Source organism: Anomaloglossus baeobatrachus, chromosome 8 (genome assembly GCF_048569485.1).
Source record: "Anomaloglossus baeobatrachus isolate aAnoBae1 chromosome 8, aAnoBae1.hap1, whole genome shotgun sequence".
NCBI lineage: Eukaryota > Metazoa > Chordata > Amphibia > Anura > Aromobatidae > Anomaloglossus > Anomaloglossus baeobatrachus.
This window is the reverse complement of record NC_134360.1, coordinates 133529380-133556433: the sequence shown is the minus strand read 5'-3', so window position 1 is coordinate 133556433 and position 27054 is coordinate 133529380. Positions and strand designations below refer to the sequence as shown.

The 27054-nt window shown below is 51.7% G+C and overlaps 1 protein-coding gene across 1 annotated transcript in view; it reads right to left on the bottom strand.

The window, feature by feature from the left end:
- Window positions 1-27054, bottom strand: part of TPR (translocated promoter region, nuclear basket protein) — a 481409-nt gene that overhangs the window by 61055 nt on the left and 393300 nt on the right. Inside the window, exons 45-49 of the mRNA XM_075322004.1 lie at window positions 23711-23802; window positions 23336-23442; window positions 23057-23152; window positions 9826-9982; window positions 2310-2425 (exon numbers count right to left, since the gene is read on the bottom strand). Coding sequence (XP_075178119.1) covers window positions 2310-2425; window positions 9826-9982; window positions 23057-23152; window positions 23336-23442; window positions 23711-23802 — 568 coding nt within the window. The remainder of the gene's footprint in view (window positions 1-2309; window positions 2426-9825; window positions 9983-23056; window positions 23153-23335; window positions 23443-23710; window positions 23803-27054) is intronic.

Sequence of the window (27054 nt, the reverse complement as noted above, 5' to 3'; positions counted from 1 at the left end):
AGAGAATTGGCTGAAGCCACCGCAGTGCGGTGAGCAGCCTCTAACATGGCAGACATGGCATAAGATGAAAAAGCTGAAGCCTGAGCAGTTAAGGTAACCATCTCAGGCATAGATTCCTTGGTGAGGGAATGCATCTCCTCTAGAGAAGCAGAGATGGCTTTGAGAGCCCACACTGCTGCAAAAGTCGGGGAAAACGCGGCCCCCGCAGCTTCATACACAGATTTGGCCAGAAGGTCAATCGGACGGTCAGTGGAATCCTTAAGTGAGGTGCCGTCAGCCACCGACACAACGGTCCGGGCTGAGAGCCTAGACACCGGAGGGTCTACCTTTGGGGAGTGAGACCACTCCTTGACCACCTCAGGTGGAAATGGAAACCGGTCATCAGAACCACGCTTTGGAAAGCGTTTGTCAGGGCAGGCCCTGGGTTTGGTCACAGCGGTCTGAAAACTGGAGTGGTTAAAGAACACACTCTTCACTCTCTTAGGCGAGGTAAACTGATGTTTTTCTGCCAAAGAGAGTTGCTCCTCTGACACTGGCGGATTGAGATCCAGCACAGAATTAATAGAAGCAATCAAATCACTAAGATCTGAGTCACCCTCAGAGAAATCGATGGGATACATAAGCTCCGAGCCCCCAGTGAGGGCATTCTCCTCATCTTGAGAGTCAGCTCTTGAGGCAGAGCCGTGGGATGGGGAGGGGGAGGAAACCCTGCGCCTTCTCTTAGAAGGACGGGGTCTGGGATCAGATCATGAATCCTCCGTGAACTCCGATGGACGGAGGTCAGAGGATAGGAGTCCTCTGTCAAGAGTATTAGAGGCACCCTGTGAGGGAGGCTGATGCATATTCATCAAAGTCCTGGACAAAAGTCCCATGGACTCAGCAAATGACTGGGATATGGACCTAGAAAAGGACTCTACCCAGGCCGGGGGTTCGGTCACAGGTGCAGCAGCAGCCTGAGAGACCACTGGGGGTGAGACTCTAGGCTGTGGCACCGCCAAGTTAGAGCAACCATCACAGTGTGGATAAATGCTCGGCTCAGGCAGCAGGAGCTTACATGCAGTGCATGCAGAATAAAGCTTTGGAGCCTTGCTCCTTGTGTGAGACATGCTGCTGGAGTGGGGGCTTTGCAGAGAATGAACCCCAGGGAGAATATACAGAGGTCCACAACCGGAGACCGGCTGTGGCTTACCAGACCGCTGAGCGCGGTGTTGTGTGCCCTCCAGATCCCGAAGCCCGGTCCCCCAGTGCGCAGCACCTCAGCAGAGATGCAGAATGCAGGATGTCCCAGAGCAGAGTGAACTCTGCCTGAGAAACTAGGGGGCGTTCCTATAAAAGAGCGGGAACTGGAGGGCTATAGAGACCTGCAGGGAAGGAGGGACGCCCCAGCAGTGGGGAGTGTCCCTCCCCTGTGTAGAACGGCCGCCGGGAGGAGCCGAACCTGTCCCTCTGCATGAGTGACATGCGAGGGCAGGAAAATGAAACTAGGCCTCCGGCGAAGCCGGGGCCTAAATTTAAGCGGCGAGGCCGACAAGCAGGCACCATCGGCGCGGTTCTCAGGCAAAAGCTAGAGAACCCGCCGGAAAAGTTAAAACAATCACATACAGCATACTCTCTCCTTACAATAAAGAACCGGGACCCCCAACATAAACGTCTCAGGTACTTAGCTGCTGAGACGCAGGGCCATGTCCCTGGGGATGAGTGCTCCGGTCCAGCAGAATCCTCAAGGGGCTGTGGATGGAGACCGGACTCCTGCCAGGCATGGAGACCGTGCTGGCTCCCACTTCAAGCCAGAGCCCAGAAGGGATGGTGAAGGAGCGCGGCATGTAAGGCTGCAGCCTTGTAAATCAACCTTAACAACACCGCCGACACAGTGTGGTGAGAAGGGACATGCCGGGAGTCCAGACATGGACCCGCTTTTCTTCAAACTCTTTCCAAAAGTCAAACAAATCAGATGAGAATGCATGTGTGGATGTATGCCTCCTGACACAAAGCAATAAACTGGCTAGGACTGGCTACAAGGGGGTGTATAAGCTCAGAGGGAGGAGCTACACTTTTAAGTGTAGTACTTTGTGTGTCCTCCGGAGGCAGAAGCTAAACACCCATGGTCTGGGTCTCCCAAAGGAACGATAAAGAAAAGATGACCATGCCGATGGGTAAATATAAGACCTGGAGCAGATGACTTGGGTTTAAAGCACCACTCAAGCGGTAAAATCTATGGATCGTCAGAACGAGGCTCCAAGCGCTTACACTGTAAAAAGATGTTTCTTTAAAGAAATCCCTTACGTTTTTTAGCCTAAATATTACAATACCTGAAGAAGAAGAACTGGGAGGATCTTGGCTTGTGGAAGTTAAGTCAGTTTCAGAAAGCTGAGCAGGATCCTGGTCTTGCCGTATTTCCATTTCTAACGTGGACTCGGCGGCAATCCTGTAATAATGCAATGTTCCTAATCTTATTTATGTTCAGAAAAACATGCAAGATTATATAAATCTGCTTCCTTCTCTGCCAGAATTGATCAGTCATTATCAAAATTCTCAGATCTGAGGTAAAATCTGTATTCAGTGATGACTTTCCTATTACTGAGAGAAGAGGGTCGAGCTGTTACTGATGAAAATCTATGAGGATATGAGTAGGGAGGAGCTAGAGGCAGAGCGAGGCGCTAGAGGGACAGCTCCGCCCCCTCCTTTCACTTCTGTCTACATAGAATCTCATCAGTAACAGCCGCCGTCTCCTATCTCAGTAATGGGAGATGGCGGCTATTATTGATGAGATTCTATGTAGACAGAAGAGCGAGGAGGAGGCGGAGCTGTCCCTCTAGCTCCTCCCTCCTCACATCCTCAGATTCTTATCAGTAACAGCTCGCCTCTCTTCTCTCAGTAATAGGAAAGTCTTCACTGAATACAGATTTTACCTCAGATCTGAGAATTTTGATGACTGAGCAATTCTGGCAGAGAAAGAAGCAGATTTGTCTGATAAGATCTATTACAAAGTTGCTTATTTTCAGGTGTACTATTGATTTATGAAATAAAAATTAAAACGATGGTTACTCTTCAAGTGTATATTACTTGTATTGTATGTAATATACCAACACTAATTAGCACGTGTTTGTAAAGTGGAAAGAAGGGAATTTTGTTACTTACCGTAAATTCCTTTTCTTCTAGCTCCTATTGGGAGACCCAGACGATTGGGTGTATAGCTACTGCCTCCGGAGGCCACACAAAGCATTACACTAAAAAGTGTAAGGCCCCTCCCCTTCTGGCTATACACCCCCAGTGGGATCACTGGCTCACCAGTTTTAGTGCAAAAGCAAGAAGGAGGAAAGCCAATAACTTGGTTAAACAAATTCACTCCGAGTAACATCGGAGAACTGAAAAACCGTTCAACATGAACAACATGTGTACCCGAAAAAAACCAAAAATCCCGAAGGACAACAGGGCGGGTGCTGGGTCTCCCAATAGGAGCTAGAAGAAAAGGAATTTACGGTAAGTAACAAAATTCCCTTCTTCTTCGGCGCTCCATTGGGAGACCCAGACGATTGGGACGTCCAAAAGCTGTCCCTGGGTGGGTAAAGAAATACCTTATGTTAGAGCTGCGAAGACAGCCCTCCCCTACGGGGAGGCAACTGCCGCCTGCAGGACTCTTCTACCTAGGCTGGCGTCCGCCGAAGCATAGGTATGCACCTGATAATGTTTGGTGAAAGTGTGCAGACTCGACCAGGTAGCTGCCTGGCACACCTGTTGAGCCGTAGCCTGGTGTCGCAATACCCAGGACGCACCCACGGCTCTGGTAGAATGGGCCTTCAGCCCTGATGGAACCGGAAGCCCAGCAGAACGGTAGGCTTCAAGAATTGGTTCTTTGATCCATCGAGCCAGGGTGGCTTTGGAAGCCTGCGACCCTTTGCGCTTACCAGCGACAAGGACAAAGAGTGCCTCGGAGCGGCGCAGGGGCGCCGTGCGGGAAATGTAGATTCTGAGTGCTCTCACCAGATCTAACAAATGTAAATTCTTCTCATACCGATGAACTGCATGAGGACAAAAAGAAGGCAAAGAGATATCCTGATTAAGATGAAAAGAGGATACCACCTTCGGGAGAAACTCCTGAATGGGGCGCAGCACTACCTTGTCCTGGTGGAAGACCAGGAAAGGAGCCTTGGATGACAGCGCTGCTAGCTCAGACACTCTCCGAAGAGATGTGATCGCTACCAGAAAAGCCACTTTCTGTGATAGTCTAGAAAGTGAAACCTCCCTCAGAGGCTCGAAGGGCGGCTTCTGGAGGGCAACTAGTACCCTGTTCAGATCCCATGGATCTAACGGCCGCTTGTACGGGGGTACAATATGACAAACCCCCTGCAGGAACGTGCGCACCTTAGGAAGTCGTGCTAGACGCTTTTGAAAAAAGACGGATAGCGCCGAGAATTGCCCTTTAAGGGAGCCGAGCGACAAACCTTTTTCTAACCCAGATTGCAGGAAAGAAAGAAAGGTAGGCAATGCAAAAGGCCAGGGAGACACTCCCTGAGCAGAGCACCAGGATAAGAATATCCTCCACGTTCTGTGGTAGATCTTAGCGGACGTGGGCTTCCTAGCCTGTCTCATGGTGGCAACGACCCCTTGGGATAATCCTGAAGACCCTAGGATCCAGGACTCAATGGCCACACAGTCAGGTTCAGGGCCGCAGAATTCCGATGGAAAAACGGCCCTTGGGACAGTAAGTCTGGTCGGTCTGGGAGTGCCGACGGTTGGCCGACCGTGAGATGCCACAGATCCGGATACCACGCCCTCCTTGGCCAGTCTGGGGCGACGAGTATGACGCGGCTGCAGTCGGATCTGATCTTGCGTAGCACTCTGGGCAAGAGTGCCAGAGGTGGAAACACATAAGGGAGCCGGAACTGCGACCAATCTTGCACTAAGGCGTCTGCCGCCAGAGCTCTGTGATCGCGAGACCGTGCTATGAAGGTTGGGACCTTGTTGTTGTGCCTGGACGCCATTAGGTCGACGTCCGGCCTTCCCCAGCGGCTACAGATTTCCTGAAACACGTCCGGGTGAAGGGACCATTCCCCTGCGTCCATGCCCTGGCGGCTGAGGAAGTCTGCTTCCCAGTGTTCTACGCCGGGGATGTGAACTGCGGATACGGTGGAGGCCGTGGCTTCCACCCACATCAGAATCCGCCGGACTTCCTGGAAGGCTTGCCGACTGCGTGTCCCTCCTTGGTGATTGATGTATGCCACCGCTGTGGAGTTGTCCGACTGAATTCGGATCTGCTTTCCTTCCAGCCACTGCTGGAAGGCTAGTAGGGCAAGATACACTGCTCTGATTTCCAGAACATGGATCTGAAGGGTGGACTCCTGCTGAGTCCACGTACCCTGAGCCCTGTGGTGGAGAAAAACTGCTCCCCACCCTGACAGACTCGCGTCTGTCGTGCCTACCGCCCAAGACGGTGGTAGGAAGGATCTTCCCTGTGATAATGAGGTGGGAAGAAGCCACCATTGCAGAGAGTCCTTCTGTGAAAAGGATACTTTCCTGTTCAGGGATGTTGACTTCCCGTCCCATTGGCGGAGAATGTCCCAATAAAGAGGACGCAGATGAAACTGCGCAAACGGAACCGCCTCCATTGCCGCCACAATCTTCCCGAGGAAGTGCATGAGGCGTCTTAAGGAGTGCGACTGACCTTGACGGAGAGTCTGCACCCCAGTCTGTAGTGACCGCTGCTTGTCCAGCGGAAGCTTCACTAGCGCTGAGAGGGTATGAAACTCCATGCCAAGATACGTTAGTGATTGGGTCGGTGACAGGTTTGACTTTGAGAAGTCGATGATCCACCCGAACGTCTGGAGAGTCTCCAGCGCAACATTCAGGCTGAGTTGGCATGCCTCTTGAGAGGGTGCCTTGAGAAGTAGATCGTCCAAGTAAGGGATCACAGAGTGTCCCTGTGAGTGCAAGACTGCTACCACTGCCGCCATGACCTTGGTGAACACCCGTGGGGCTGTCGCCAGACCGAATGGCAGAGCTACGAACTGAAGATGGTCGTCTCCCATCACGAAACGTAGAAAACATTGGTGCTCTGTAGCAATCGGCACGTGGAGATAAGCATCTTTGATGTCTATTGATGCTAGGAAATATCCTTGAGACATTGAGGCAATGACGGAGCGGAGGGTTACATCCGGAACCGCCTGGCCTCCACGTGCTTGTTGAGCAGTTTTAGGTCCAGAACGGAACGGAAAGAGCCATCCTTTTTTGGCACCACAACCAGATTGGAGGAAAACCGTGTCTTGTTCCTGAAGAGGAACGGGGATTACCACTCCTTCTGCCTGCAGAAGAGCATCGGCTCGGTGGGGAGGTGGGGACGTTCTGAAGAATCGAGTCGGAGGACGAGAACAGAACTCTGTCCTGTGCACGTGGGCACAATGTCCCTCACCCACCGGTCTGTGACCTGTGGCAGCTAAATGTCGCCAAAGGCGAGCGAGTCTGCCATCAACCGCGGATGCGGAGAGATGAGAGAGCTGAGAGTCATGAGGAGACCGCCTTGGTAGCGGTTCCTCCGGCTGCCTTCCTTGGGCGTGATTGAGCCCCCGGAAGCTGAGCCCCTCTGAGGCTTTTCAGCTCTTTTGGACGAGGACAATTGGGACCTGCCCGAGCTTGGGAAGGACCGAAACCTCGACTGTCCTTCCAGGACAGCATTAATAGGGTAAGTCGCAATGCAGACATTGCGAGGTTACGGACGCCCCTGCGGCACAAATGTACATATGCTCAAGACCAGCTGTGCAAGAACAGCTGAAAAGCTTAGGGTGCCCATACGGCTGTAAATGCCGGAGCAACCGACACGCCGATAGCCTCATAGACAGATTTCAACCAGAGTCCATCTGTCTGGCATCTTTAAGTGAAGTCCCATCTCCACTGCAACTATGGCTCTAGCCGCAAGCCTGGAGATTGGAGAATCCACCTTTGGACCCTGGGTCCCGCGCTTGACCACGTCAGGGGGAAAAGGATAACGTGTATCCTTAATACGTTTGGAGAAAACGCTTATCTGGTAAGCGTGGTGTTCCTGGACTGCTTCTCTGAAGTCAGCGTGGCCAGAAAAATACTCAATATACGTTTGAGCTACTGAAATGGGACTTCTCCTGCTGTGAAGCTGACTCCTCCGCTGGGGGAGCTGAGGGAGAAAGATCCAACATTCCATTGATGGACGCTATAGGATCATTCCTTATGGCGTCACCATCCGGTGTATCCGGATTGAGAGCGTTGTCAGGATCAAAGTCCTGATGAGCTACGTCTGCCTCATCATACAGAGAGCCTCCTGGGACCCCCCCGGAGCACCGATTTTATTCCCAATGAGGGTGGCCAGGGAGCAATGATCCAGATTGCCCATGGCCTGTCCGGACTGCAAGTCTCTATCCCATTGCAACTCCATCCCTGTCCTTGGACAGGGTTGACAGGTGGTTCCTTTGGCCACGTCTAGTAGAGACCCCGGCTGACCAAGTGCTCCAGGGGAGCATTGCACACAATGGGGTTCAGTGCCGTGGAACAGTATCACATGCAGTAAAAACAGCATCGAAAGCCTGTGTTGCTTATATGCTGCTGCCGACTAGCCATCTAGGATATAGAGCCAAGAATGGCGACCGTACAGTGCAATGTATAGCATACAAGCATAAAGTACAAATGAACACTGCAGCACATGCAATACAAGCAGCATAGAAAGCCTGTGCCTTGGCACCCCTGCTTTTCTGCTGCTGTAGACTAGCCATCTAGGGGAATATAGCCCAGAATATCGACCATACAGTGCAATGTATAGCATACAAGCATAAGTACAAATGAACACTGCAACCCCTGCAATACAAGCAGCATAGAAAAAAACCTGTGCCTCAGCACCCTTGCTTTTCTGCTGCTGTAGTCTAGTCATTCTAGGCGAAAATAGCCCAGACTAGCGACCGTACAGTGCAGTGTATAGCATACAAGCATAAATACACATGAACACTTCAGTACATGCAATACAAGCAGCATAGAAAGCTTGTGCCTTAGCACCCCTGCTTTCCTGCTGCTGATGTGTCGCCATCTAAGAGGGCATATAGCCAAAAATAGCGACCTATGCAGTGTAAGCATAAAAATACAAATGGACAACTGCGGTATTTAGTGGGGTCAGCACTTCAGGTGCCGCTTACCGCCCGCCTATAAGCGGGTGTGTGGTCGCCCTAGTCCTGTGCCTGGTTGCCCAGAGTCCGATCTCTCAGCTCGGACTGCAGGAATGGCTGCCGGCGTCCTTCTCCAGCTCGTGTGAGTAGGGGCGGGCCGTGGGCGTGCCCCCAAGTCAGAGCGGGAAACCGGCGTCCCACAGTGTCCAGTGAGAGGGCTGGAGCATGTAAATAAGGCTCCAGCCCTCGGCGCTGCTGATTGTACAGCGTCTCTCCCCTACCCTGATTGACAGGGTGGGGGCGGGAACGAAGCGGAGCTAGGCCGCAAAAGCCGGGGACTGGATTTATAAGCGCCGCCGCCGTAAAAGCGCGGTCGGCGCTAAGTCCCCGGCGCACTACAAGTCCCAGCCGTGCCGCCGCTCCCGGAGCGTCCGGCGCGGTAGTTCCCCATACATAAAGTCATTCAGCTAGGCTGCAGTGACTGTCACCCTTTACTGTCCCCGGCGCACTAGCACACCCAGCAAGCCTGGAGTGTGCTGTGCCTGTGTGTACGGGGACACAGAGTACCTGAATGGTGCAGGGCCATGTCCCTGAACGGTACCCAGCTCCGTATCCAGCAGGTTCAATGGGTCTGCGGATGGAGCCCGGCCTCAGGGCTTTGGGGCCGGTAAGATCCCACTTCCTCAGAGCCCCTCAGGGGGATGGGGAAGGAAAACAGCATGTGGGCTCCAGTCGCCGTACCAGCAATAGGTACCTCAACCTTACAAACCACCAGCGGGGTGAGAAGGGAGCATGCTGGGGGCCCTATATGGGCCCTCTTTTCTTCCATCCGATATAGTCAGCAGCTACTGCTGACTAAACAGTGGAGCTATGCGTGGATGTCTGACCTCCTTCGCACAAAGCAGAAAACTGGTGAGCCAGTGATCCCACTGGGGGTGTATAGCCAGAAGGGGAGGGGCCTTACACTTTTTAGTGTAATGCTTTGTGTGGCCTCCGGAGGCAGTAGCTATACACCCAATCGTCTGGGTCTCCCAATGGAGCGCCGAAGAAGGAAATGATACATGGTTCTAAATATTTTTAAAAATATAAATCTGAAAATTGTGACGTGCACAATAGCAGGACGCAGCAGACTATGATAAAGGTGGGGTCAGTACATGTGCAAAATACCAATGAAACCACTCACAACCTACCAATTTATGGACGGTTGGCTGCATAGTATTAAAACAAACAGAGGAGGCTTGAAAAAAAATCATGCATGTTTAATACTTTGCAGCCAACAGTCCATGAATTGGTAGATTGTGAGTGGTTTCATCAGTATTTTAGATATGCACTGCCCTGACCTTTATCATGGGGGCCTGCGGTGTCCTGCTAGTACAGTGGTAATCTGACCTGTTGGTAATGACATTCTTTCTGTGATTTTATTTTATGTCCTTTTCTGTGAGCAGTTTGTAAATATATTCCCAAGAAGCCTCTATTTGTAGCAGTCAATGTGAGAGGGACCCATGCTGTCCCAAAGCTCTGGCCTCTCCTGGACAAGCACAAATAACAGGTCTACGTTTAATGACCGAGTTATACTCCTTGTAGGCATGTTGTGTCACTCAGTGGACATAAAATCCCAAATACATATGCTTTTGTGGGTGTAACGTGAAAGTCCACATGATGTGGAGTTTTTCAAGTCACCGTATGTATTTAAAATAAATCTATTCACCCTTCAGATTCCGCCTCCACAAACACTTCATCTCCTTCATCGGCTGTGCCAGACTCCACAGCTGTAGAAATATTTCCAGTGGAAGTTGTGACCATAGGAACTGACTGAGATGCATGATCTGATGTATCAGCAGCAGGATTCTCAGCAAAAACAGACACTAAAGGACGACAAAGAAAATATATAAACGTTCTTAAAGCTAGACACAAATTATAATATATACGTGTATATTATATAATATATATTATATATATATATATATATATTATATTATATACATATATTATATATTATATATTATATATATATATATATATATATAAAAATAATAGTAGGATTTTTGTGTACTCCCCGAAAGAAGGGAATTTTGTTTACTTACCGTAAATTCCTTTTCTTCTAGCTCCAATTGGGAGACCCAGCCAATTGGGTGTATAGGCTATGCCTCCGGAGGCCACACAAAGTATTACACTAAAAGTGTAAAGCCCCTCCCCTTCTGCCTATACACCCCCCGTGCTCTCACGGGCTCCTCAGTTTTGGTGCAAAAGCAAGAAGGAGGAAAAAATTATAAACTGGTTTAAAGTAAATTCAATCCGAAGGAATATCGGAGAACTGAAACCATTCAACATGAACAACATGTGTACACACAAAAAACAGGGGCGGGTGCTGGGTCTCCCAATTGGAGCTAGAAGAAAAGGAATTTACGGTAAGTAAACAAAATTCCCTTCTTCTTTGTCGCTCCATTGGGAGACCCAGACAATTGGGACGTCCAAAAGCAGTCCCTGGGTGGGTAAATAATACCTCATAATAGAGCCGTAACGGCTCCGTCCTACAGGTGGGCAACCGCCGCCTGAAGGACTCGCCTACCTAGGCTGGCATCTGCCGAAGCATAGGTATGCACCTGATAGTGTTTCGTGCAGGCTCGACCAGGTAGCTGCCTGACACACCTGCTGAGCCATAGCCTGGTGCCGCAAGGCCCAGGACGCTCCCACGGCCCTGGTAGAATGGGCCTTCAGCCCTGAGGGAACCGGAAGCCCCGAGGAACGATAAGCTTCGAGAATTGGTTCCTTGATCCACCGAGCCAGGGTTGATTTGGAAGCTTGTGTCCCTTTACGCTGGCCAGCGACAAGGACAAAGAGTGCATCCGAGCGGCGCCGTACGAGAAATGTAGAATCTGAGTGCTCTCACCAGATCTAACAAGTGCAAATCCTTTTCACATTGGTGAATTGGATGAGGACAAAAAGAGGGTAAGGAGATATCCTGATTGAGATGAAAGGGGGATACCACCTTAGGGAGAAATTCCGGAACCGGACGCAGAACCACCTTGTCCTGGTGAAACACCAGGAAAGGGGCTTTGCATGACAACGCTGCTAGCTCCGACACTCTCCGTAGTGAAGTGACTGCCACTAGGAAAACCACTTTCTGCGAAAGGCGTGAGAGAGAGATATCCCTCATTGGCTCGAACGGTGGTTTCTGAAGAACCATCAGCACCCTGTTCAGATCCCAGGGTTCTAACGGACGCTTGTAAGGAGGGACGATGTGACAAACCCCCTGCAGGAACGTGCTTACCTGTGGAAGTCTGGCTAGGCGCTTCTGAAAAAACACAGAGAGCGCAGAGACTTGTCCCTTAAGGGAGCCGAGCGACAAACCCTTTTCCAATCCGGATTGAAGGAAGGACAGAAAAGTGGGCAAGGCAAATGGCCAGGGGGAAAAACCCTGAGCAGAGCACCACGACAGGAATATTTTCCACGTCCTGTGGTAGATCTTGGCGGACGTTGGTTTCCTAGCCTGTCTCATAGTGGCAATGACCTCTTGAGATAATCCTGAAGACGCTAAGACCCAGGACTCAATGGCCACACAGTCAGGTTGAGGGCCGCAGAATTCAGATGGAAAAACGGCCCTTGAGACAGCAAGTCTGGTCGGTCTGGTAGTGCCCACGGTTGGCCGACCGTGAGATGCCACAGATCCGGGTACCACGACCTCCTCGGCCAGTCTGGAGCGACGAGGATGGCGCGGCGGCAGTCGGCCCTGATCTTGCGTAACACTCTGGGCAACAGTGCCAGAGGAGGAAACACATAAGGGAGTTGAAACTGCGACCAATCCTGAACTAAGGCGTCTGCCGCCAGAGCTCTGTGATCGTGAGATCGTGCCATGAATGCCGTGACCTTGTTGTTGTGCCGGGACGCCATTAGGTCGACGTCCGGCATCCCCCAGCGGCAACAGATCTCCTGAAACACGTCCGGGTGAAGGGACCATTTCCCTGGGTCCATGCCCTGGCGACTGAGAAAGTCTGCTTCCCAGTTTTCTACGCCCGGGATGTGAACTGCGGAGATGGTGGAGGCCGTGGCTTCCACCCACATCAAAATCCGCCGGACTTCCTGGAAGGCTTGCCGACTGCGTGTTCCGCCTTGGTGGTTGATGTAAGCCACCGCTGTGGAGTTGTCCAAATTCGGATCTGCTTGCCTTCCAGCCACTGCTGGAACGCTTTTAGGGCAAGATACACTGCCCTGATCTCCAGAACATTGATCTGAAGGGAGGACTCTTGCTGAGTCCACGTACCCTGAGCCCTGTGGTGGAGAAAGACTGCTCCCCACCCTGACAGACTCGCGTCCGTCGTGACCACCGCCCAGGATGGGGGTAGGAAGGATTTCCCCTTCGATAATGAAGTGGGAAGAAGCCACCACCGAAGGGAAGCTTTGGTTGCCTGAGAGAGGGAGACGTTCCTGTCGAGGGACGTCGACTTCCTGTCCCATTTGCGTAGGATGTCCCATTGAAGAGGACGCAGGTGAAACTGCGCGAACGGGACAGCCTCCATTGCTGCCACCATCTTCCCCAGGAAGTGCATGAGGCGCCTCAAGGGGTGTGACTGACCTTGAAGGAGAGATTGCAACCCTGTCTGCAGTGACCGCTGTTTGTTCAGCGGGAGCATCACCATCGCTGAGAGGGTATGAAACTCCATGCCAAGATATGTCAGCGATTGGGCCGGTGTCAGATTTGACTTTGGAAAATTGATGATCCACCCGAAACTCTGGAGAGTCTCCAGAGTAGCGTTGAGACTGTGTTGGCATGCCTCTTGAGAGGGTGCCTTGACCAGCAGATCGTCTAAGTAAGGGATCACCGAGTGACCCTGAGAGTGGAGGACCGCAACTACTGTAGCCATGACCTTGGTGAAAACCCGTGGGGCTGTCGCCAGGCCGAACGGCAGTGCCGCGAACTGAAGGTGTTCGTCTCCTATGGCGAAGCGCAGGAAGCGCTGATGCTCTGGAGCAATCGGTACGTGGAGATAAGCATCTTTGATATCGATCGATGCAAGGAAATCTCCTTGGGACATTGAGGCGATGACGGAGCGGAGGGATTCCATCCGGAACCGCCTGGTCTTTACGTGTTTGTTGAGCAGTTTTAGGTCCAGGACAGGACGGAAAGACCCGTCCTTCTTTGGAACCACAAACAGGTTGGAGTAAAAACCGTGACCCTGTTGCTGAAGAGGAACCGGGACCACCACTCCTTCTGCCTTCAGAGTGCCCACCGCCTGCAGAAGAGCATCGGCTCGCTTGGGAGGCGGAGATGTTCTGAAGAATCGAGTCGGAGGACGAGAGCTGAACTCTATCCTGTAACCGTGAGACAGAATGTCTCTCACCCAACGGTCTTTTACCTGTGGCAGCCAGGTGTCGCAAAAGCGGGAGAGCCTGCCACCGACCGAGGATGCGGTGTGAGGAGGTCGTAAGTCATGAGGAGGCCGCTTTGGGAGCGGTTCCTCCGGCGGTCTTTTTAGGGCGTGACTTAGACCGCCATGAATCGGAGGTTCCTCTGATCCTTCTGAGGCCTTTTGGACGAGGAGAATTGGGACCTGCCCGCACCCCGAAAGGACCGAAACCTCGACTGTCCCCTCCTCTGTTGGGGTATGTTTGGTTTGGCCTGGGGTAAGGATGTTTCCTTTCTCTTGGATTGTTTGATGATTTCATCCAATCTCTCACCAAACAAACGGTCGCCAGAAAATGGCAAACTGGTTAAGCACTTTTTGGAAGCCGAATCTGCCTTCCATTCCCGTAGCCACAAGGCCCTGCGTATTGCCACCGAATTGGCGGATGCTACCGCCGTACGGCTCGCAGAGTCCAGGACAGCATTAATAGCGTAGGACGCAAATGCCGACGTTTGAGAGGTTATGGACGCCACTTGCGGCGCAGACGTACGTGTGAGTGCGTCAATTTGCGCTTGACCCGCTGAGATAGCTTGGAGTGCCCATACGGCTGCGAATGCTGGAGCAAAAGACGCGCCGATAGCTTCATAGATGGATTTCAACCAGAGCTCCATCTGTCTGTCAGTGGCATCCTTGAGCGAAGCCCCATCTTCCACTGCAACTATGGATCTAGCCGCCAGTCTAGAGATTGGAGGATCCACCTTGGGACACTGAGTCCAGCCCTTGACCACATCAGGGGGGAATGGATAACGTGTATCCTTAAGGCGCTTGGAAAAACGCTTATCTGGACAAGCTCGGTGTTTCTGGACTGCCTCTCTGAAGTCAGAGTGGTCCAGAAACATACTCGTTGTACGCTTGGGAAACCTGAAACGGAATTTCTCCTGCTGAGAAGCTGACTCCTCTACTGGAGGAGCTGAGGGAGAAATATCCAACATTTGATTGATGGACGCGATAAGATCATTCACTATGGCGTCCCCATCAGGAGTATCAAGGTTGAGAGCGGCCTAAGGATCAGAATCCTGATCAGCTACCTCCGCTTCATCATACAGAGAGTCCTCCCACTGAGACCCTGAACAATGTGATGATGTCGAGGGAATTTCCCAGCGAGCTCGCTTAAGCGGTCTGGGGCTGCGGTCCGTGTCAGAGACCTCACCCTGGGATCTATGAGACACCCCGGGAGGACATTGTTGTTCCAACTGAGGGGGACCAGGGAGCAATGATTCCACAGTGCCCACGGTCTGAGATACCGGTCTGGACTGCAAGGCTTCTAGTATCTTAGCCATAGTCTCAGAAAGTCTATCAGTAAAAACTGCAAACTCCGTCCCTGTCACCTGGACAGTGGTAGCAGGTGGCTCCACCTGGGCCACCCTTAGCAGAGGCTCCGGCTGAGTAAGTGCCACAGGGGCCGAGCATTGCACACAATGAGGGTCAGTGGAACATGCCGGTAGTAAAGCCGTACATGCGGCGCAGGCAGCATAGTAAGCCTGTGCTTTGGCACCCTTGCTTTTTGCGGACGACATGCTGTTGTCTCCTCTGAGCAATCCAGGAGGGTATATAGCCAAAAATCAACCGTGCACCATACAGTGTAAAGTATAGCCTATAATCATATAATCTATAAGTACACTTCTGCACTAGTGGGGCCAGCACCTCAGGTGCTGCTTACCGCCCGCTCAAAGCGGTTGTGTGGTCACCAGAATCCCAGCCTGGGTCTCCCAGAGCTTGTCTCCCCTCTCCAGCGTCAGAAGAGCTGACAGGAATGGCTGCCGGCGTCCTGAGGAGAGGAGGGGGCCGTGGGCGTGCCCTAGAAAGTGCGGGAAACTGGTGCCCCACTGTGCACAGTGAGTGGGGGTGGAGTATGCAAAGCATGTTCCAGCCCTCAGTGCTGACGTCCTGTACAGCGTCCCGCCCTTCCCCTGACTGGCAGGCCTGGGGGCGGGAAAAGAGTGAGACTAGGCCGCAAAAGCCGGGGACTAAAGTTATAAGCGCGGCCGGCGTATAAGCGCGGTCGGCGCGGTAGTCCCCGGCGTACTAACATTCCCAGCCGCGCTGCAATGTGAAATGGCAGCGCGCGGTCAGCGCGGTAGTCCCCAATAAACTAACACACTCAGCCACGCTGCAGTGTGTGATGGCACAAGCGCGGTCAGCGCTGCGGTCCCCGGTGCACTAACACACCCAGCAATGCTGGAGTGTTTCTGTGCGCGGTCCCCACGGGGACACAGAGTACCTCAAAGTAGCAGGGCCTTGTCCCTGACGATACTCGGCTCCTTGTCCAGCAGAGTCCCCAGGAACTGTGGATGGAGCACGGTCTCAGTGCCTGGAGACCGATTAGGATCCCACTTCACCCAGAGCCCTAAAGGGGATGGGGAAGGAAAACAGCATGTGGGCTCCAGCCTCCGTACCCGCAATGGATACCTCAACCTTAACAACACCGCCGACAAGAGTGGGGTGAGAAGGGAGCATGCTGGGGGCCCTGTTATGGGCCCTCTTTTCTTCCATCCGACATAGTCAGCAGCTGCTGCTGACTAAGCTGTGGAGCTATGCGTGGATGTCTGCCTCCTTCGCACAAAGCATGAAAACTGAGGAGCCCGTGAGAGCACGGGGGGTGTATAGGCAGAAGGGGAGGGGCTTTACACTTTTAGTGTAATACTTTGTGTGGCCTCCGGAGGCATAGCCTATACACCCAATTGGCTGGGTCTCCCAATGGAGCGACAAAGAAAATCTCTTTCTCTGAGTCTTTATTGGGGGACACAGGACCATGGGTTATGCTGCTGTCACTAGGAGGCTGACACTAAGTAAACATAAAAAGTTAGCTCCTCCCTAGCAGTATACACCCCGAGCCGGAGGCAGGCTCAGATCAGTTTGGTGCACAAGCAGTAGGAGGAGTACCAGAATCACCATACATAAAACAAGTTGTAACTAAAACAATGCAGCCGTGCGAACAAGAGGTCTATGAACACAAGACCGCTGAAAATAGCAGGCAAATGCAATTAAACAACCAAAAAAACAAGCAGGGTGGGTGCTGTGTCCCCCAATGAAGACTCAGAGAAAGAGATTTTACGGTGAGTACACAAAAATCCTACTTTCTCTATCGTTTCATTGGGGGACACAGGACCATGGGACGTCCAAAAGCAGTCCCTGGGTGGGAATACCGAAGCCCGCAGATAGGAAGAAAACAACAACCTCCCTCGGCGGGCTTGTACTATAAGTGAATGCTGTCACCCTATTACAGGTGTGCAACTGCTGCCTGCAAGACCTTTCTCCCAAAACTAGCATCTGCCGATGCTTGGGTGTGAACCTGGTAGAACCTGGTAAAGGTGTGCAGGCTAGACCAGGTGGCGGCCTTGCAGACCTGGTCGGCCGACGCCTGATGCCTAATCGCCCAAGAGGCTCCCACTGCACGGGTAGAGTGCGCCCTTACCCCCCGCGGCGGAGACTTGTCCCGAATCCGATAGGCCTCTGATATGGCGGAACGGATCCATCTGGCAATTGTGGCTTTGGATGCCGATTCACCCCTCTTGGGACCAGAAGGAAGGACAAACAGACCATCCGACTTACGGAACGGCGCGGTTCTGGAGACATAAATTCTAAGGGCGTGCACCAGGTCCAGGGTGTGCAAAGACCTCTCTAAGCTGTGAGAGGGGCCAGGACAGAAGGACGGAAGAACTATTTCTTCGTTAAGATGGAACGGGGAGACCACCTTTGGGAGAAAGGCGGGACCTGGCCGGAGAACCGCTTTGTCCTGGTGAAAAATCAAAAAAGGGGGCACGACAAGAGAGAGCTGCCAGCTCTGACGTCCTGCGAACAGAAGTGATGGCAACGAGGAACACCACCTTCCAAGACAGGTGAGAAAGGGAAGAATCCCGCAAGGGCTCGAATGGGGGACCCTGAAGCGACCCTAGGACTAGATTAAGGTCCCACGGTTCTAGAGGCCGACGATACGGCGGGGCCAGGTGGGCCACTCCCTGGATGAAGGTCTTAACCTGTGGACGAGAGGCCAGTGGCTTCTGAAACAGGATTGACAACGCCGATACCTGGCCCTTTAGTGTTGCGAGCGAGAGACCCGCATCTAGGCCTGACTGCAAGAATGCCAATAGGGAAGGAAGGGAGAAGGCGAGAGGAGAAGAAATACTGTGCTCTTCACACCACCTGAAGAAAACCTTCCTCGTGCGGTAGTATATTCTTGATGAAGATGGCTTCCTGGCCCTAATCATTGTCTGTATCACTCTTGAAGAAAAACCAGCCTTAGCTAGAACCCAGGATTCAATGGCCAGGCCGTCAAATTTAGGACCTGTGAGTTCTGATGGAAAAGAGGTCCCTGCTGCAGGAGATCTGGACGGTCTGGAAGACGCCACGGAGCGTCTGCGAGGAGCTGAGTGAGTTCCGCGAACCATGCTCGCCTGGGCCAGTCCGGAGCCACTAGGATGACCGGTATTCCTTCTGCCTTGATCTTCTTGAGGACCCTCGGGATCAGAGTGAGCGGAGGGAAGATGTACGGGAGACTGAACTGGCTCCATGACAGGATGAGGGCGTCGACTCCTAAAGCCAAGCGGTCGCGGCACCGTGCTACAAATTGCGGAACCTGACAGTTGAACCGGGAGGCCATTAGGTCCACATCCGGAAATCCCCATCTGTCGCAGATCTGGTTGAAGACTTCCCGGTTGAGGGACCATTCTCCGGAGGCGAGGCCTTCCCTGCTGAAGAAGTCCGCCGCCCAATTGTCCACGCCTGGGATGTGTACCGCTGAGATCAGGGAGTGATGACACTCGGCCCAGTGCAAAATCTTCTTGACTTCTCGCATCGCCCCGACACTTCTTGTGCCGCCTTGGTGGTTGATGTACGCCACCGCCGTCGCATTGTCCGACTGGATCCTGACCGGGCAACCCTGTACTAGGTGCCGAAACTGCTGCAAGGCTAGCCGGATGGCTCTTATCTCCAGAATGTTGATCGGGAGACAACTCTCCCGCGGTGTCCATCGGCCCTGCGCTGTGTGATGCCGAAACACTGCTCCCCAGCCCTGGAGACTGGCGTCGGTGGTCACTATCTTCCAGTGGAGCGGGAGGAAAGACCTTCCTGACGCGAGGTTGCGTTGATTGAGCCACCAACGGAGGGAGTGGCGGGTCTCCGGCGAAAGATGAAACCTGCGGTCCAGAGAAAAGGGAGATCTGTCCCACTTCTTCAGCAAGGCCAGCTGGAGGGGCCGGAGGTGGAACTGTGCAAAGGGTACCGCTTCCATCGCCGCCACCATACGACCGAGGACTCGCATGCCGAACCTGATGGAAACTTGGCGCTGACGCCGGAGAGTGCGGAGGCCTCGTTGTAGGGAGGACATCTTCTCCTGTGTGAGGAAAACTCGCCCTTGGGTGGTATCGAATACCATGCCTAAAAAGGTGATCCGACGGGCCGGGGTCAGGGAGGACTTCTTCCGATTGATCAGCCACCCTAACCGTGAAAGGGTGTCGATCGTGACCTGAACCCCAAGACGACAGTCCTCGAAAGAACCTTTTATCAACATATCATCCAAGTACGGGATGACCATAACACCCCTGGAATGTAGGACGGACATGGCAGCCGCCATGATCTTCGTAAAGACCCTGGGGGCGGATGCGAGGCCGAAAGGAAGAGCCGTGAACTGGAAGTGATCTTCCGCTATCGCAAAGCGGAGGAACTGTTGGTGAGAGGTGGCTATCGGGACGTGAAGATAGGCGTCTTGAATATCCAGCGATGCCAGGAATTCGCCTACCTCCATGGACGCGATCACGGTCCGGAGTGACTCCATTCGAAACGGCCGAGGCCTCACCGACCTGTTTAGAAGCTTTAGGTCGAGGACGGGGCGGACAGAACCGTCCTTCTTGGGGACCACGAAAAGGTTGGAATAGAACCCCTTGAAACGTTCTGCGGGAGGGACTGGTACCACGACTCCAGCTCGGAGGAGGGAGTCTATGGAGTGAAAGAACGCGCGAGCCCGCGCGGGAGACTCGGGAGGGCGAGATAGGAAAAAACGTCTCGGTGGCTTTGCCTCGAATTCTATTTTGTAGCCTGATGTGATGATCTCTCTGACCCAGGCATCGGCGGTCAGGAGGATCCACACATGCTGGAAAGGAGACAGACGCCCTCCCACGAGTCTGGCGCTGTTGCGCGCCGACCGCGAGTCACTTGGAGGAACGTCGGCGGTAACCGGAAGAGGATTTCGTGGACGTGAACGCCAGGCGGGATTGGTCTTGAATGACGGGGTCCTCTTGTCTCGAGGAGAGCGGCTTTTTCGCGGCTGGGGAGTGGAGTTGAAGCTGCGAAAGGGCCGGAAACGAGCGGTGGGGCGCAGATTCTGGAAGCGCTTGGGGCGCAATTGGGGGAAAGATGTACTCTTTCCTCCCGTTGCATCGGAGATCAACTGGTCCAGCTTATCTCCGAAAAGACGTTCCCCTAGGAAGGGCAGGGAAGTTAGTGACTTCTTAGAGGCCGCATCCGCGTTCCAGGACCGGAGCCAGAGGGCTCGACGGATGGCCACATTGTTACTGGCGGCCTGGGCCGCGCAATTTGCAGACGCCAGGGCTGCATTGAGCAGGTACTCACCCGCGAGGGAAATCTGCGAGGCGATGGGAACCAGATCCGGATTGGCAGGAATGGCGCGGAGACCGCAGCGTAGCGTGTCCGCCCAGGACATCAGAGCCTTCGCAACCCAAACCGAGGCAAAGGCCGGTGAGAGGGATGTGCCCGCTGCCTCGAAGGCGGAACGGGCCAACCGGTCAATAGTACAGTCCGTGGGGTCCTTGAGAGACGTACCGTTAGTGAGTGGAAGGACTGTGTGAGAAGACAGGCGGGAGATTGGGGGGTCGACCACAGGGGAGCCTGCCCAATCCTTTCGAAGACCCTCAGGAAAGGGATATTGCAAATCAATGGACTTACCGCTGGTAAATACCTTGTCCGGCTGTTGCCTGTGGCTGCGCAGTAACTCAGCGAATTCTGGATGTCCGCTGAATGCGCTCTGGGCCCGCTTCATCCGCTTAAACGAGACCTGGGTGCTCTGGGAGGAGACGGGCTCCACCTGTACCTTTAGGGTCTGGTTTACTGCTTCTAGCAGGCTATTCACCATGCGCCGAATATCAGCCGCCTGCTCTGAGTCCAGCAGGGGTGCTGCATCGGAATCATCATCGGAGCGGTCAGAAGACTCCCTGGAGGAATGATGGTCTGGACCTGGGGATGAAGGTGAAACCTGGGAAGAGGCTGAAGACGAGACCTGGCGGGTCCGCTTCTGAGCAGCAGAGGAGGTCCCTGCAACGGGGCTCACCTGCTCCGGAGGCGATTGCGTCGGGTCTGCGGGAATCTGGGCGAGCGACGGCAGCAGGCGCAGTGCTTGCGCGATGGTCCGAGAAGCCTCAGAGAGGGAATCTACGGACTGGGACAGGGACGCTAGCCAGTCGGGGGGGGGCGGGACGCAGGGCCCTGCAGCATCTGGCGCTGAGGCGTCTGCGGTATCAGAAGCGTCGGCCGCGGAGTCCTGCGGAGGCTGCGCGTCTGTAGAACAGACAGAGCATAGTGGGGCGTCCTGGCCCTGGGAAAATTTGGTCTTGCAGGAGGAGCATGCAAAAAATAAGGCAAAGGGGGCCTGCTTGGGTCGGGTGGACTTAGCATTAGGCATGGTGAAAACAAGTACTCTCCCTGGTGGCTGCTAGGAAGGAGACAGGAGAGGGTTAACTCGTCCCTAAACTCAGAGAACGCTACCTAGTGAGGGCTACTCCTTAGGAGCAGAGCTTACCCAGGTCCTGTGTGCTGCCCACCAGTCCAGAAGAGGGAGTCCAGGAGTGAGCTGGCCAGAGAGAGAGAGAACGCCGGCGCGCTGCAGCCTCAGGGGACCAGAGACATGCTAAAATGACGAGGGGACGCTGGAGGAGGCTGGGGGAGGAGCAGCATTCCGGTGCGAAAAGCTGGAGGATCCACAGCCCCCACCATAAGCCAGGAGGCTGAGCGGTGGGAGGAGACTGGGCCAGACGACCGGCGGCCAATAGCGCTGCAGCGGGGGCGTGGCTAGGACGCAGAGCGACTAGGCCGAGACCGGGGCCTAAATTTATGGAGAGGGCCGGGGGAAAGTGCAGGAGAGGTCGGTCCTACCTGTAATCGGCGGCGCCGGCCCAGCGACGGATGCGGTGCAGGTAGGGCGCCCTGCCCCTGCCTGTGCACAGTGCTACTCGTCCAGGAAGACTCCGGGGGAGAGCGTGCTGAGGCAGGGAAGTGGACATCATGATGGGGGTAGCAGCCCCCTTGCAGGAGAAGGCAGCGTGACAGGGCCCCATCGATTGCACACGCGCTGCAGAGGTCCCATCCCTGCTGTACTCCCCTGTACGCCCTTTGGGGTGATACCGCAGGGCGAATCAGGGGTGCCCACAACAACCTGCCCACACGCGCAACCCCGGGAGTGGTACCACGGGGATGGACGGGGGAGAGGGCCCGAAATCTCAAGCCCCTGCGACCCTGGGGAGTGGTACCCACAGGGCTGCGGAGGATGAGTGAAGCGAATACCTGCAGAGAAAAAGAAGACAGGTATGAGAGCGATGAGCGGCGCCGAAATAAAAGAAAAAAGCGCAACAACATACATGGCTGAGGGGGGCCGAGACGGCCCACATCAGCCTCCTACGACACTAAGCTAAAACTGATCTGAGCCCGCCTCCGGCTCGGGGTGTATACTGCTAGGGAGGAGCTAACTTTATATGTTTACTTAGTGTCAGCCTCCTAGTGACAGCAGCATAACCCATGGTCCTGTGTCCCCCAATGAAACGATAGAGAAATATATATATTATATTATACACATACATTATATATATATATATATATATATATATATATATATATATATATATATATATATATATATATATGTATATGTATATGTATATATATATATATATATATATATATATATATATATATATATATATATATATATATATACATATACATATACATATACATATACATATATATATATATATATATATATATATATATATACATACACACACAAATAAATATATATATATATATACATATATATATATATACATACATACATATATACATATATATACATATACACATATATATACATATACACATATATATATATACATACATATATATATATATATATATATATACATATATATACATATACATACATATACATACATATATATATATACATACATATACATATACATACATATACATACATATATATATATATACATACATATACATACATATACATACATATATATACATACATATATATATATATATATATATATATACACATATACATATATATATATATATACACATATACATATATATATACACACATATATACATATATATACACATATATACACACATATATACATATATACACACATATATACATATATACACACATACATACATATATATACATATATATACATATATATATATACACACACACACACACACACCATACATAAACTATAATATATTATGACTCTCTCTCTACACGTTGGGTCGTACCTGGTGCTGCTACTTGAAGTGGAGTAGTTGGGACACTGCGACCTCCTGACTCCTCCTCATGAGCAAGAAAAAGGGGCGTTTCATACATTCCTAACCCTTCAAAAATGGAACAGCACAAATAAACTGGTGATTATACTAACACCAAGGTACTAAACTCCACAAAGCTCAGAAATGACGTGTTTCTTATATGCATTACAGTTTATTATACTATTCCTTCTCTGAAATGTTAACATTGCTTGCCCAAGCTAGAATAAAGAATATGGAAGGACTTTGTCCTACCTCCTTGAGATGCAAGCTGACCAAGGTCAGAGTGACTAGAACTGGCATGTGGCATATCTTCTGGTGGCCCAAATCGAAACCGAGGAACTCCAGCAACCTGGGGAGAACTGAAAATATATTCACGTCAGAGGAGATCAATACAATAGCATTTATCAATAAAATATCTGGTAAATAGGAAACATTAACTTAGTATCCAGAACAATACAATACAGCAGATTATGCTTTCTGCATTTAATATCAAATACTAGGAACATTCTTATGTTCCTCCTACGCAGACTTGAGGAAAGCACAATGACAAACGTGCTACAAGTCAATAAGCCAAAGAACTTACTGCTGCAATTTGAGGATATACGGTACCTTACGTAACAAACTTACTGAATTGCTTCAGCAAAACCATCTGTACGATGAGGTACAACAAGTGTTGGTGTACTCGGCACTGTCCGGTCTTCATCATCAAAAAAGTGTTGCTGTTTCGGAAACATAAAGGGAAAATAAAAATGAGCTTATTTATGATCTACAGAAGATATATTCCTCCCAAAATGAAAACGGTTATTCCCATCTCCAAGATCCCGTCCCAATACGTAATAAGAGTGATAATAAGAACATTAGGTAATATCTCCAAATCAAAAATGTAGTATAGTTGGCCTGATAAGCTATGTCCCTTACTTTATATGCAGGGCATTACAGTAGCTTAGGCATTCAAGGTTACAACCACCACACATATAGGGACAGTTAGTTGCTAGTGGTCGTAACTATGGATCGCTAAGCTACTGCCATGCCTGCACATGAGGTGAAGGGAATTTTGTTTACTTACCGTAAATTCCTTTTCTTCTAGCTCCTATTGGGAGACCCAGACAATTGGGTGTATAGCTTCTGCCTCCGGAGGCCACACAAAGTATTACACTTTAAAAAGTGTAACCCCTCCCCTCTGCCTATACACCCTCCCGTGCATCACGGGCTCCTCAGTTTTGGTGCAAAAGCAGGAAGGAGGAAACTTATAAATTGGTCTAAGGTAAATTCAATCCGAAGGATGTTCGGAGAACTGAAAACCATGAACCAAAAGAACAATTCAACATGAACAACATGTGTACACAAAAGAACAACCAGCCCGAAGGGCACAGGGGCGGGTGCTGGGTCTCCCAATAGGAGCTAGAAGAAAAGGAATTTACGGTAAGTAAACAAAATTCCCTTCTTCTTTGTCGCTCCATTGGGAGACCCAGACAATTGGGACGTCCAAAAGCAGTCCCTGGGTGGGTAAAAGAATACCTCAATAAAAAGAGCCGAAACGGCCCCCTCTTACAGGTGGGCAACCGCCGCCTGAAGGACTCGCCTACCTAGACTGGCGTCTGCCGAAGCATAGGTATGCACTTGATAGTGTTTCGTGAAAGTGTGCAGACTAGACCACGTAGCTGCCTGACACACCTGCTGAGCCGTAGCCCGGTGCCGCAATGCCCAGGACGCACCTACGGCTCTGGTAGAATGGGCTTTCAGCCCTGAAGGAAGCGGAAGCCCAGAAGAACGGTAGGCTTCGAGAATCGGTTCCTTGATCCACCGAGCCAAGGTTGACTTGGAAGCCTGCGAACCCTTACGCTGGCCGGCGACAAGGACAAAGAGCGCATCTGAACGGCGCAGGGGCGCCGTGCGAGACACGTAGAGCCGGAGTGCTCTCACCAGATCCAAAGAGTGCAAATCCTTTTCACATTGGTGAATTGGATTAGGGCAAAATGAAGGCAAGGAGATATCCTGATTGAGATGAAAAGGGGATACCACCTTAGGGAGAAATTCTGGGACAGGACGCAGAACCACCTTATCCTGGTGAAACACCAGGAAGGGGGCTTTGCATGACAGCGCTGCAAGCTCAGACACTCAATTCAGCAGCTGCCGCAGCGTCCGGGAAGAGGGTGCGCTCCCTGCACAGTCCCCAATGGGGACACAGAGTACCTTAGAGTTGCAGGGCCCGGTTCCTGAGGTTGAATAGACTCCGGTCCGGCAGATTCCCACAGGGGCTGCGGAGGGAGCACGGTCCCAGTAAATGGATGACCGCTCAGGATCCCACTTCTCCCAGAGCCGCTAAGGGATGGTGAAGGAGACGGCATGAGGCTCCGGCCTTTGTACCCGCAATGGGTACCTCAACCTTAACAGCACCGCCGACGTAGTGGGGTGAGAAGAGAACATGCCGGGGGCCCCGTGGGGGCCCACTTTTCTTCCAACCGACATAACTAATATGAGAATGCATGAGTGGATGTGTGCCTCCTTCCACACAAAGCATAAAACTGAGGAGCCCGTGATGCACGGGTGGGTGTATAGGCAGAGGGGAGGGGTTACACTTTTTAAAGTGTAATACTTTGTGTGGCCTCCGGAGGCAGAAGCTATACACCCAATTGTCTGGGTCTCCCAATGGAGCGACAAAGAAAAGTGATATAGTTTACATTTATAATTGGAGGAATTTACTAACATTCTTATTATTACACCTAATACACATTGGGATATAATCTTATAAAGAAGGGAATTTTGTTTACTTACCGTAAATTCCTTATCTTCTAGCTCTAATTGGGAGACCCAGACAATTGGGTGTATAGGCTATGCCTCCGGAGGCCGCACAAAGTATTACACTCAAAAGTGTTAAGCCCCTCCCCTTCTGCCTATACACCCCCCGTGCTCCCACGGGCTCCTCAGTTTTGGTGCAAAAGCAAGAAGGAGGAAAAAGAATTATAAACTGGTTAAAAGTAACTTCAATCCGAAGGAATATCGGAGAACTGAAACCATTCAACATGAACAACATGTGTACACAAAAAAACAGGGGCGGGCGCTGGGTCTCCCAATTAGAGCTAGAAGAAAAGGAATTTACGGTAAGTAAACAAAATTCCCTTCTTTGTCGCTCTATTGGGAAACCCAGACATTTGGGACGTCCAAAAGCAGTCCCTGGGTGGGTAAAATAATACCTCATAATAGAGCCGTAAAACGGCCTCTTCCTACAGGTGGGCAACCGCCCAGAAATTGGCAAACTGGTTAAGCGCTTTTTTTTTGGAAGCAAAATCTGCCTTCCATTCCCGTAGCCACAAGGTCCTGCGGAGTACCACCGAATTGGCGGCCGCGACCGCCGTACGGCTCGCAGAGTCCAGGACAGCAATAATAGCGTAAGACGCAATTGCCGAGGTCTGGGTGGTAATGGATGCCACTTGTGGCGCGGCCGTGCATGTGGCTGCTTCAATTTGCGCTTGACCTGCTGAGATAGCTTGTAGCGCCCATACGGCTGCGAATGCTGGGGCAAAAGAAGCTCCGATAGCTTCATAGATGGATTTCAACCAGAGCTCCATCTGCCTGTCAGTGGCATCCTTGAGCGAGGCCCCCTCTTCCACTGCAAGTATGGATCTAGCCGCCAGTCTGGAGATTGGAGGATCCACTTTGGGACACTGAGTCCAACCTTTAACCACGTCAGGGGGAAAAGGATAACGTGTATCCTTAAGGCGCTTAGAAAACCGCTTATCTGGACAAGCATGATGAATCTGGACTGCCTCTCTGAAATCAGAGTGGTCCAGAAACATACTCTGTGTAAGAGAAGCTGACTCCTCCGCCGGAGGAGCTGAGGGAGAAATATCCAGCATTTGATCGATGGACGCAATAAGAACGTTCACTATGGCGTCCCCGTCTGGAGTATTAAGATTGAGAGCGCCCTCAGGATCAGAATCCTGATCAGCTGTGTCCGCATCATCAACCAG